This window comes from Scyliorhinus torazame, chromosome 22 (genome assembly GCF_047496885.1).
Source record: "Scyliorhinus torazame isolate Kashiwa2021f chromosome 22, sScyTor2.1, whole genome shotgun sequence".
In the NCBI taxonomy this organism is placed as follows: Eukaryota; Metazoa; Chordata; class Chondrichthyes; order Carcharhiniformes; family Scyliorhinidae; genus Scyliorhinus; species Scyliorhinus torazame.
Genome location: NC_092728.1, coordinates 109,650,995 through 109,663,075, shown reverse-complemented (window position 1 = coordinate 109,663,075; position 12,081 = coordinate 109,650,995). Strand labels below are relative to the sequence as shown.

General features: G+C 50.7%; 1 protein-coding gene across 1 annotated transcript in view; it reads left to right on the top strand.

The window, feature by feature from the left end:
• LOC140399362 (uncharacterized) overlaps positions 1-12,081 on the top strand; it is a 166,522-nt gene that overhangs the window by 86,799 nt on the left and 67,642 nt on the right. The window contains exons 18-22 of the mRNA XM_072488934.1: positions 161-214; positions 305-412; positions 1,535-1,588; positions 1,720-1,773; positions 6,694-6,747. Coding sequence (XP_072345035.1) covers positions 161-214; positions 305-412; positions 1,535-1,588; positions 1,720-1,773; positions 6,694-6,747 — 324 coding nt within the window. The remainder of the gene's footprint in view (positions 1-160; positions 215-304; positions 413-1,534; positions 1,589-1,719; positions 1,774-6,693; positions 6,748-12,081) is intronic.

The following is a 12,081-nucleotide window of genomic DNA, read 5'->3' as shown; positions in this document are numbered from 1 at the left end:
CAGTGGGTCTCTGCTGTTCCGAAGAGCTGCAGAAGCCCCACAGATGATGTAATTGACTGTTGTCTGTTCAAATATTCTTCACCAGTCACAGATCTCAGCCCCCGAGGTTTGCTGATACAGTGCTTCTTACTGAAGATGTTTGTCTGATGTTTTGTTGCAGGGTCCACCTGGTCCTTCAGGACCTCAAGGCCCAATAGGACAGCCCGGGCCAGCTGTGAGTATGGTGGTTATTTCCTTGCATTGTTACATTACACCAAGGGTCTGTTGGCCGGAAATCTGACAATCTGCCATGTTTGTGTTGCAGGGGGCTGACGGTGAGCCTGGTCCCAGAGGACAACAGGGTCTCTTTGGCCAGAAAGGTGACGAAGGTCCAAGGGGCTTCCATGGCCCTCCTGGTCCAGTTGGTCTCCAGGTAAATTATGCTCTGTGTGTTCAGTCTATTTGTCTGTACAAGCTGCCTATTCATTTCCAAACCTTGAATCGAATGTGTTGGTTTGGTTGCAAAATCACTCAAATCAGCACATTTTTGATGAACAATTGGACTCTGACTCTGGGACAGGCTTTCATGGATCAATCGTCGGTTTATGCTATGGTTTTTTATTCAGGCTGTACCCTTCCTTCTCTGATACTTCACAGACTTTGCTCTTTATTGTCAAAGCTGCCCTGTACCCTCACCCATTATCACCAGAGTCAGAGAACAAAACTGTCACAAATAACTAGCAGCTAACTAGCAGCTAACTCACACAGCTATCAAAACTGTCACATCACTTCCATTTCTCCAGGAGATGAATGAATGTTAACATCTGACATTCGGCCTGCAGTTGGATTTAGTATCTGGCACTGTGAGTGGCACGACCTGGTCTCTGCAGTCAAGAGATAAGAGCAAAGTCTTTTGGTTGGAATTATAATGAGAGGCAGAACAAAGTAAACGACTCGAGGAGCAGAGAACCCTGGGGATTTATGGACATGAATCTTTAAAAGTGACAGACAATTTCATAAAACTGTTAAAAAGCATAAATGATCATTGACTTTATTGACAGAGTATTGGAAACAAGGAAGCTATTGCTGAACCTTTAGAAATGTCCCAGGGTTGACGGACTGCAGTTAATGCGGACAGACTGGAGACGCTGGGATCGTTCTCCTCAGAGCGGAGAAGGTTAAGGGGAGATTTAATCGAGACGTTCAAAATGGTATCGGGGTTTGAAGGAGTAACTAAGGAGTAATTCTTTCCACTAACAGAAGGGTCGGTTATCAGAGGGATTCAGATTGAAGGGCATCGGCAGAAGAACCGGAGAGGAGTTTAGAATTTCTTCACACAGCGAGATGTTGTGACCTGGAAGGTACTGCCTGAAAGGGCGGTAGGAGCAGATTCAACAGGAACTTTCAAAAAGGGATTGGAAACAGGAAAAGTTTCAGGGTAATGGGGAAAGAGCAGGGGAGGGGCAGACTAGTCCCCATGGGAAATGGCAGCAGGATTGTTCCCCTGATGGAGTTATTCAGATGATAAACTTTTGGATGTTCAAATCTTTTCCAGGGATTACCTGGTCCACCAGGTGAGAAAGGTGAAACAGGTGATGTTGGACCAATGGTAAGTGTGTCTTTGCATAACAAGCTTCATTAAATTTACTGAGGCTATCTTTCACGTTAGATTTGGAGTATTTATGCTGCAGTGATTGGTATCAATAATGCGATTGACTTATGCAATGTTTCTATTCCCAGGGTCCACCTGGCCCCCCCGGACCCAGAGGGCCATCAGGCGCTCCTGGAGCAGATGTAAGTATTCCTCCGCTGAATAGTTTATCCTCTTCTGTAACCATGGTTACGCTGAGTCACAGGAAACTCAACTCACCAAAGTCCCAGTACATTCTTTTTGAACCTGCCTCAAAATTGTATTAAATGACTTGTCTGAGATCATCAATCCAATTTTACAATAACCTGCATCCTGTACCGAGCAAATATCCAGCTTGGAAATTGGGACTAATTTACATCAGGAGATGTTCAGAACAGCTGAGCAAAGAGGGAGGTTTACGGAGGAGAGAGAAATGGTGAATGATGGAATTCCGGAGCTCAGCGTCCTGGATCACCAATGGTGGAGCAATGGAAATCCCTCAAGATGGAAAACGGGAAGTGGGCTAGTGAAGCGAATCATTAGTTCTGTCCTCGCGATTAGAGGAGAGCGGAAATGCAGCAGTCTGCAGATCTGGGCAATAAGTCTGAGTGGCTATAGAAGGATCGAATGGAGAGATTGGGACTGTTCTCCTTGGAGAGAAGAAGACTGAGAGGAGATTTCAAAATTGTGAGAGGGCTGAACGGAGGAAATGGGGAGAGGGGGGAAGCGGCGGGGGGAGCTGTTCCCCCTGGTGAAAGGATCAAAAACGAGGGTTTTTTTCACACCGTGAGTGTTTGGGTCTGGAATGTGCTTCCTGGGTGTGTGATGGATGCAGGTTCAATTGTGACATTCAAGAGGGAATTAAATGATTATTTGAATAAAATCAATGTGCAGGAGGCACGGGGAAAAGACAGGGGACGTTCACTAAGTCATGATGCTTGTTTGGACACTCACGATAGGTCAAATGGCCACCTTCTGCACCCAGACAATTCTGTGACTTGGCAATAAATTCAGTTCATTGTCCACTCTGCTCAGACCCTTCCTCAGATAGCGGATAGCACAAGCCCAGAGTCAACAGGTCAAACAAACAGATTCAAACCACCCAATGGACATCACCAGAAACCTTCATATTGGAAGCGGGAACTGGTGTGTGATTGTACAGCATGAGGCATTTGAATATTGGACAGTGCAGAGGGAGCTTTACTCTGTATCTAACCCCGTGCTGTACCTGTCCTGGGAGTGTTTGATGGGGACAGTGTAGAGGGAGCTTTACTCTGTATCTAACCCCGTGCTGTACCTGTCCTGGGAGTGTTTGATGGGGACAGTGTAGAGGGAGCTTTACTCTGTATCTAACCCCGTGCTGTACCTGTCCTAGGAGTGTTTAATGGGGACAGTGTAGAGGGAGCTTTACTCTGTATCTAACCCCGTACTGCACCTGTCCTGGGAGTGTTTGATGGGGGCAGTGTAGAGGGAGCTTTACTCTGTATCTAACCCCGTGCTGTATCTGTCCTGGGAGTGTTTGATGGGGACAGTGTAGAGGGAGCTTTACTCTGTATCTAACCCCGTGCTGTATCTGTCCTGGGAGTGTTTGATGGGAACAGTATAGAGGGAGCTTTACTCTGTATCTAACCCCGTACTGTACCTGCCCTGGGAGTGTTTGATGGGGACAGTGTAGAGGGAGCTTTACTCTGTATCTAACCCCGTGCTGTACCTGTCCTGGGAGTGTTTGATGGGGACAGTGTAGAGGGAGCTTTACTCTGTATCTAACCCCGTGCTGTACCTGTCCTGGGAGTGTTTGATGGGGACAGTGTAGCGGGAGCTTTACTCTGTATCTAACCCCATGCTGTACCTGTCCTGGGAGTGTTTAATGGGGACAGTGTAGAGGGAGCTTTACTCTGTATCTAACCCCGCGCTGTACATGTCCTGGGAGTGTTTGATGGGGGCAATGTAGAGGGAGCTTTACTCTGTATCTAACCCCGTACTGCACCTGTCCTGGAAGTGTTTGATGGGGGCAGTGTAGAGGGAGATTTACTCTGTATCTAACCCCGTGCTGTATCTGTCCTGGAGTGTTTGATGGGGACAGTGTAGAGGGAGCTTTACTCTGTATCTAACCCCGTGCTGTTTCTGTCCTGGGAGTGTTTGATGCGAACAGTATAGAGGGAGCTTTACTCTGTATCTAACCCCGTGCTGTACCTGCCCTGGGAGTGTTTGATGGGGACAGTGTAGAGGGAGCTTTACTCTGAATCTAACCCCGTACTGCACCTGTCCTGGGAGTGTTTGATGGGGGCAGTGTAGAGGGAGCTTTACTCTGTATCTAACCCCGTGCTGTATCTGTCCTGGGAGTGTTTGATGGGGACAGTGTAGAGGGAGCTTTACTCTGTATCTAACCCCGTGCTGTTTCTGTCCTGGGAGTGTTTGATGGGAACAGTATAGAGGGAGCTTTACTCTGTATCTAACCCCGTGCTGTACCTGCCCTGGGAGTGTTTGATGGGGACAGTGTAGAGGGAGCTTTACTCTGTATCTAACCCCGTGCTGTACCTGTCCTGGGAGTGTTTGATGGGGACAGTGTAGAGGGAGCTTTACTCTGTATCTAACCCCGTGCTGTACCTGTCCTGGGAGTGTTTGATGGGGACAGTTTACAGGGAGATTTACTCTGTATCTAACCCCGTGTTGTACCTGTCCTGGGAGTGTTTGATGGGGACAGTGTAGAGGGAGCTTTACTCTGTACCTAACCCCGTGCTGTACCTGTCCTGGGAGTGTTTGATGGGGACAGTGTAGAGGGAGATTTACTCTGTATCTAACCCCGTGTTGTACCTGTCCTGGGAGTGTTTGATGGGGACAGTGTAGAGGGAGCTTTACTCTGTACCTAACCCCGTGCTGTACCTGTCCTGGGAGTGTTTGATGGGGACAGTGTAGAGGGAGCTTTACTCTGTCTCTAACCCCGTGCTGTACCTGTCCTGGGAGTGTTTGATGGGACAGTGTAGAGGGAGCTTTACTCTGTATCTAACCCCGTGCTGTACCTGTCCTGGGAGTGTTTGATGGGGACAGTGTAGAGGGAGCTTTACTCTGTATCTAACCCCGTGCTGTACCTGTCCTGGGAGTGTTTGATCGGGACAGTGTAGAGGGAGCTTTACTCTGTATCTAACCCCGTGCTGTACCTGTCCTGGGAGTGTTTGATGGGGACAGTGTACAGGGAGATTTACTCTGTATCTAACCCCGTGTTGTACCTGTCCTGGGAGTGTTTGATGGGGACAGTGTAGAGGGAGCTTTACTCTGTATCTAACCCCGTGCTGTACTTGTCCTGGGAGTGTTTGATGGGGGCTGTGTAGAGGGAGCTTTACTCTGTATCTAACCCCGTGCTGTACCTGTCCTGGGAGTGTTTGATGGGGACAGTGTACAGGGAGCTTTACTCTGTATCTAACCCCGTGCTGTTTCTGTCCTGGGAGTGTTTGATGGGAACAGTATAGAGGGAGCTTTACTCTGTATCTAACCCCGTGCTGTACCTGCCCTGGGAGTGTTTGATGGGGACAGTGTAGAGGGAGCTTTACTCTGTATCTAACCCCGTGCTGTACCTGTCCTGGGAGTGTTTGATGGGGACAGTGTAGAGGGAGCTTTACTCTGTATCTAACCCCGTGCTGTACCTGTCCTGGGAGTGTTTGATGGGGACAGTTTACAGGGAGATTTACTCTGTATCTAACCCCGTGTTGTACCTGTCCTGGGAGTGTTTGATGGGGACAGTGTAGAGGGAGCTTTACTCTGTACCTAACCCCGTGCTGTACCTGTCCTGGGAGTGTTTGATGGGGACAGTGTAGAGGGAGATTTACTCTGTATCTAACCCCGTGTTGTAGCTGTCCTGGGAGTGTTTGATGGGGACAGTGTAGAGGGAGCTTTACTCTGTACCTAACCCCGTGCTGTACCTGTCCTGGGAGTGTTTGATGGGGACAGTGTAGAGGGAGCTTTACTCTGTCTCTAACCCCGTGCTGTACCTGTCCTGGGAGTGTTTGATGGGACAGTGTAGAGGGAGCTTTACTCTGTATCTAACCCCGTGCTGTACCTGTCCTGGGAGTGTTTGATGGGGACAGTGTACAGGGAGCTTTACTCTGTATCTAACCCCGTGCTGTACCTGTCCTGGGAGTGTTTGATGGGGACAGTGTAGAGGGAGCTTTACTCTGTATCTAACCCTGTGCTGTACCTGTCCTGGGAGTGTTTGATTGGGACAGTGTAGAGGGAGCTTTACTCTGAATCTAACCCTGTGCTGTACCTGTCCTGGGAGTGTTTGTTGGGGACAGTGTAGAGGGGGGTTTACTCTGTATCTAATCCCGTGCTGCACCTGTCCTGGGAGTGTTTGATGGGGACAGTGTAGAGGGAGGTTTACTCTGTATCTAACCCCGTGCTGTGCCTTTCCTGGGAGTGTTTGATGGGGACCGAGTGGATGGAGCTTTACTCTGTATCTAACCCCGTGCTGTACCTGTCCTGGGAGTGTTTGATGGGGACAGTGTAGAGGGAGCTTTACTCTGTATCTAACCCCGTACTGTACCTGTCCTGGGAGTGTTTGATGGGGTCAGTGTAGAGGGAGCTTCACTCTGTATCTAACCCCGTGCTGTACCTGTCCTGGGAGTGTTTGATGGGGACAGTGTAGACGGAGCTTTACTCTGTATCTAACTCCGTGCTGTACCTGCCTGGGAGTGTTTGATGGGGACAGTGATGCTCATAGTGCCTTATGTTACCACAATAACTATTTGTTTTACTTGGTGAGCTATAAAAGAAAAGATAGCGAGGCTGTAGAAAGGAATAAAAGCAATATTCCCAAAGTACAGGGAAACATCAAATCCACATCCAGAGCCCTGACTAAAAGCATGTGGCTTCTAAAGTACAGGGAGACGCTGTAAACCACGAGTGTCTCTTGTTTGGTGCACTTATAATTTGTGAGTTCTGCTGACGATTGTAAGGATCTAATTAGTCTGACTTGAGATGGAAAGTTAAACCACAAATTACAGTTCAAGAAGCAAAGCCAGTTTATGGAGGGAGCTCTGTCCTCTAACCTGCTCTCTCCTGTTTAACACCAATGTATTTTTGTATCACAGGGTCCACAAGGTCCTTCTGGAGGTATTGGGAATCCCGGAGCAGTTGGCGAGAAGGTAGTTTAATCACTTAAATAATTCTCAGAATATGCATCTTTCTGGAAATATTTCACATTACTGCCCAGTGGGGGGACTAAATTGGGGTCAACTCACTTAGGATTCCATTAATAGGATGTCTATTAATTAGAGTCAATGTTGGCTATATTTGGCTATAATATATCTACAGTATGACATCACTAGAAGGGAAATGTGTCATGTCGTCCAGTCTTAGTTTCACGTTTGTTTTGAGCAGAGCACACACACACAGCTCTGATGTCATCAAACTTTACACCAATATATAACTCTTCTCATATGCCTAGTCTTAATAAATACACCCATGAGCCAAATAAGCGATTGGTGCCATGTGCCTTCTACAGTGAATATGCCCAAGTTATTCTAGCATTATAATAACACAACATGCTTCACTCTGCATTGTAATGCAAATGCAAAGATGGTGGCACAGTGGTTAGCACTGCTGTCTCACAGAGCCAAGGACCCGGGTTCGATCCCGGCCCCAGGTCACTGTCCGTGTGGAGTTTGCACAATCCCCCGTGTCTGTGTGAGTCTCATCCCCACAACCGAAAGATGTGCAGGGTAGGTGGATTGGCCACGCTAAATCGCCCTTTAATTGGAAAAAAATAATTGGGTACTCTTTTTAAAAAATAAAAAAAAAAAAAATTTTTTTTAAAGTAATTTTAAAAATTACCTGGTCGCTGCCGTCGGGAACCACGCGGGAACGCTGGGGGGGGGGGCGGCCTGCGGGGGGGGGGGGGGGGCGAGGGGGGATCCTGCACCGGGGAGTACCTCAAATGTGGGGTGGCCCATGATCGGTGCCCACCGATCATCGGGCCGTCCTCTCTGAAGGAGGACCTCCTTCCTTCCGCGGCCCCGCAAGATCCGTCCCCCATCTTCTTGCGGGGCGGACTCGGAGAGGACGGCAACCCGCGCATGCGCGGGTGACGCCAGTTATGCAGCGCCGGCCGCGTCATCTATGCGGCGCCGCCTTTACGCGGCGACAAGGCCTGGCGCGTGTAGATGACGCGGCCCCGATCCTAGCCCATTGTCAGGGCCTGAATCGGTCGGGACCGGGGCCGTTTCGCTCCGTCGTGAACCTCGACGCCGTGGGCATTGCGGCGCGGGAGTGGAGAATCCCGCCCGTCATCTTTACTGCTGGGGTAGGTATTGGTGTTGAACGTTGCCCCCAGGGATCCAAACTCACAAAGACTTGTTTAAAAATGTTTTATTTAAAACAAATTTGTAACATTTCCAGAGAGGAAACAGCCCCGATGCAAGGAGCCTAAACATAGTGAAAACAAACAGTGGGAAAGAATGGACATGTTAATGAGGCACTTCCCTTGTCAGCTCTGTTTACCCTGCCCCACGTGTTCAACTAAACTAACGTGGCTCTAACCACCCCCCCTCCCCCGGGTGCTGCTGCTGTCGGTTCCCTGAGCGTCTGGAAGCGACCTTCTCCCCCGGGGGATCCCTGGTCACCCCCCCCTTGCCCACTTGTCTTCTCTGCTCTCCTTCCCGGCTGCCCCCCCCCCAATCTCCCCTACCCCCGAGGCCCGACCTGCCAGGCCAGCCCTGCCCTTGGCCCTAGCCCGCCCCTCCTCCTACTCTCCCTGGGGCCCCCTGGCCTACGCTAGCTACGCTGACCCCTGCCCTTGGCGCCTGTCTGTCTCCCACCCGAGCACTCGGGCCCTCCCCCACACACCAAGGACCCTTTAACCTGATTGTATCTCCCCAAGCCCTTTCAAGTCCCTTAACCAGCCCCTAGCCCATCCCCCTCTCCGAGGCCCCGATCTCCCACCAAAAGGTACCAAGCGCAGGGCCCCCTTTGCAGGGCCCCTCTCTCTAACCCCCCCCTCAATGCTATCCCCCAAGAACACCCTACACAATGCGCCCTCCAGCCCCCGCTCTCCGTCCCGGCTGAAAACAATCTTGGATAAAACATTACAGTACCGGATAATTTAACAAACCGCCGCCACACGACAGCTCTGAGAGCCCCGAGTCCTTTAGTTCAAGTCCAGCTTCTTTTAAGAAAAGTCCACTCCCAGTCAGAGCAAGTTAGGTTAACAGACCGCCGTCACTGTACAGCACTGAGAAAACTAAGTGCCCGTTAGTTCAAGTCCAGCTTCTTTTCTTTAATAAAAGTCTAAACCTGTTCTGGTGTCTCAAAGTAGTGATGGAGTTCCTCAAACGTGACCCAAAGCCTCGCAGGATACAGCATTCCAAACCTCACCTCCTGTTTGTAGAGGGCTGCCTTCACCTTGATGAATCCTGCACACCTCTTGGCCAGCTCCGCTCCCAAGTCCTGGTAGATGCCCACCTCACAATTCTCCCATCTGCTGCTCCTCTCCGCCTTGGCCCATCGCAGCACACGTTCCCTGTCAGCAAGCCGGTGAAAACGGACCACCAAGGCCCTCGGTCGGTCGCCCGTCCTGGGCTTCCTTGTGGGGCCTCTATGCGCCCCATCCAACTCCAGGGGTCGAGGGAAGGTCTCCGGTCCCATCAGCGCCTCGAGCATACCCGTCACGTATGCGCCCGCATCCGACCCCTCGCGGCCCTTGGGGAGGCCAACGATCCTCAAATTCTGCCTCCTGGCTCTGTCCCCCAGCTCTTCCAGCTTCTCCTGCATCCTCCTCTGGCGGGCGTTCAGCTCCTCCACCTCGTGCTCCAGCTCCGTTACCGTGTCCGCCCGGCTGGAGAGCTTCACCTCGACCTCCCTGAGCGCCTTCTCCTGGACCGCCTGCGCCTCGACCATTCGGTCCATCACCGCTCTCATCGGGTCCAATTCGGCGAAGCAGTTCTTAAAAACCTCCATCTGCTGCTCCCTTGGCCAGTGAGCCTCCGCTCCCTGGTCCCTGCCGTCCGCCATGTTTCGCCGCCCGGCCTGAGGTCCCCGCTGCTCCCGCTTCGATCCTTGCTGCTCCACTCGACCACTTCTGGTCTAGCTGTCCATACCCCGGGGGGAAAGCCTCTTCCCTATCGTCCCCTCAACCGATACAGGTCGCCAGGTCCCGAAAAAGTCAGTTGGAAAAGGTCCGTTTGCCCATCGCGGGCGGGAGCGATCCGACCTGCGACCTGCTTCCTCGAGGGCGCCACCGGAAGTCTTCCAGACTCACAAAGTCAGACTGATGCAGTTATTATAGAGCAGTAGAATCTGTAGCAAGTGGAGTCATTCAGCCTCTCTCTATGTGCCAGTGTTAGACAGTGCTTTACTGACACAGTGCCAGTGTTAGCCAGTGCTTTACTGACACTGTGCCAGTGTTAGCCAGTGCTTTACTGACACTGTGCCAGTGTTAGCCAGTGCTTTACAAACACAGTGCCAGTGTTAGCCAGTGCTCTACTGTCACTGTGCCAGTGTTAGCCAGTGCTTTACTGACACAGTGCCAGTGTTAGCCAGTGCTTTACTGTCACTGTGCCAGTGTTAGCCAGTGCTTTACTGACACTGTGCCAGTGTTAGCCAGTGCTTCATTAACACAGTGCCAGTGTTAGCCAGTGCTCTACTGTCACTGTGCCAGTGTTAGCCAGTGCTTTACTGACACTGTGCCAGTGTTAGCCAGTGCTTTACAAACACCGTGCCAGTGTTAGCCAGTGCTTTACTGTCACTGTGCCAGTGTTAGCCAGTGCTTTACTGTCACTCTGCCAGTGTTAGCCAGTGCTTTACTGACACAGTGCCAGTGTTAGCCAGTGCTTTACTGTCACTGTGCCAGTGTTAGCCAGTGCTTTACTGACACTGTGCCGGTGTTAGCCAGTGCTTTACTGACACTGCGCCAGTGTGAGCCAGTGCTCTACTGACACAGTGCCAGTTTTAGCCAGTGCTTCACAAACACTGTCAGTGTTAGCCAGTGCTTTACTGACACTGTGCCGGTGTTAGCCAGTGCTTCACAAACACTACCAGTGTTAGCCAGTGCTCTACTGACACTGTGCCAGTGTTAGCCAGTGCTTCACAAACAGTGTACCAGTGTTAGCCAGTGCTCTATTTAAACTGTGCCAGTGTTAGCCAGTGCTTTACTGACACAGTGCCAGTGTTAGCCAGTGCTCTACTGACACAGTGCCAGTGTTAGCCAGTGCTTTACTGACACAGTGCCAGTGTTAGCCAGTGCTTTACTAACACTGTGCCAGTGTTAGCCAGTGCTTTACTGACACAGTGCCAGTGTTAGCCAGTGCTTTACTAACACAGTGCCAGTGTTAGTCAGTGCTTCACAGACACTGGGCCAGTGTTAGCCAGTGCTTTACTGACACTGGGCCAGTGTTAGCCAGTGCTTTACTGACACAGTGCCAGTGTTAGCCAGTGCTTTACTGACATTGTGCCAGTGTTAGCCAGTGCTCTACTGACACTGTGTCAGTGTTAGCCAGTGCTTTACTGACACAGTGCCAGTGTTAGCCAGTGCTTTACTGACACTGGGCCAGTGTTAGCCAGTCCTTTACTGACACAGTGCCAGTGTTAGCCAGTGCTCTACTGACACAGTGCCAGTGTTAGCCAGTGCTTTACTGACACAGTGCCAGTGTTAGCCAGTGCTCTACTGACACAGTGCCAGTGTTAGCCAGTGCTCTACTGACACAGTGCCAGTGTTAGCCAGTGCTTTACTGACACAGTGCCAGTGTTAGCCAGTGCTTTACTGACACAGTGCCAGTGTTAGCCAGTGCTTTACTGACACTGTGCCAGTGTTAGCCAGTGCTTTACTGACACAGTGCCAGTGTTAGCCAGTGCTTTACTAACACAGTGCCAGTGTTAGTCAGTGCTTCACAGACACTGGGCCAGTGTTAGCCAGTGCTTTACTGACACTGGGCCAGTGTTAGCCAGTGCTTTACTGACACAGTGCCAGTGTTAGCCAGTGCTTTACTGACATTGTGCCAGTGTTAGCCAGTGCTCTACTGACACTGTGTCAGTGTTAGCCAGTGCTTTACTGACACAGTGCCAGTGTTAGCCAGTGCTTTACTGACACTGGGCCAGTGTTAGCCAGTCCTTTACTGACACAGTGCCAGTGTTAGCCAGTGCTCTACTGACACAGTGCCAGTGTTAGCCAGTGCTTTACTGACACAGTGCCAGTGTTAGCCAGTGCTCTACTGACACAGTGCCAGTGTTAGCCAGTGCTCTACTGACACAGTGCCAGTGTTAGCCAGTGCTTTACTGACACAGTGCCAGTGTTAGCCAGTGCTTTACTGACACAGTGCCAGTGTTAGCCAGTGCTTTACTGACACAGTGCTAGTGTTAGCCAGTGCTTTACAAACACTGTGCCAGTGTTAGCCAGTGCTTTACTGACACAGTGCCAGTGTTAGCCAGTGCTTCACATCCCCATCTCCTAACTCCTTGCTCTTGTCTGTTGTGTCTCAGTGATATTG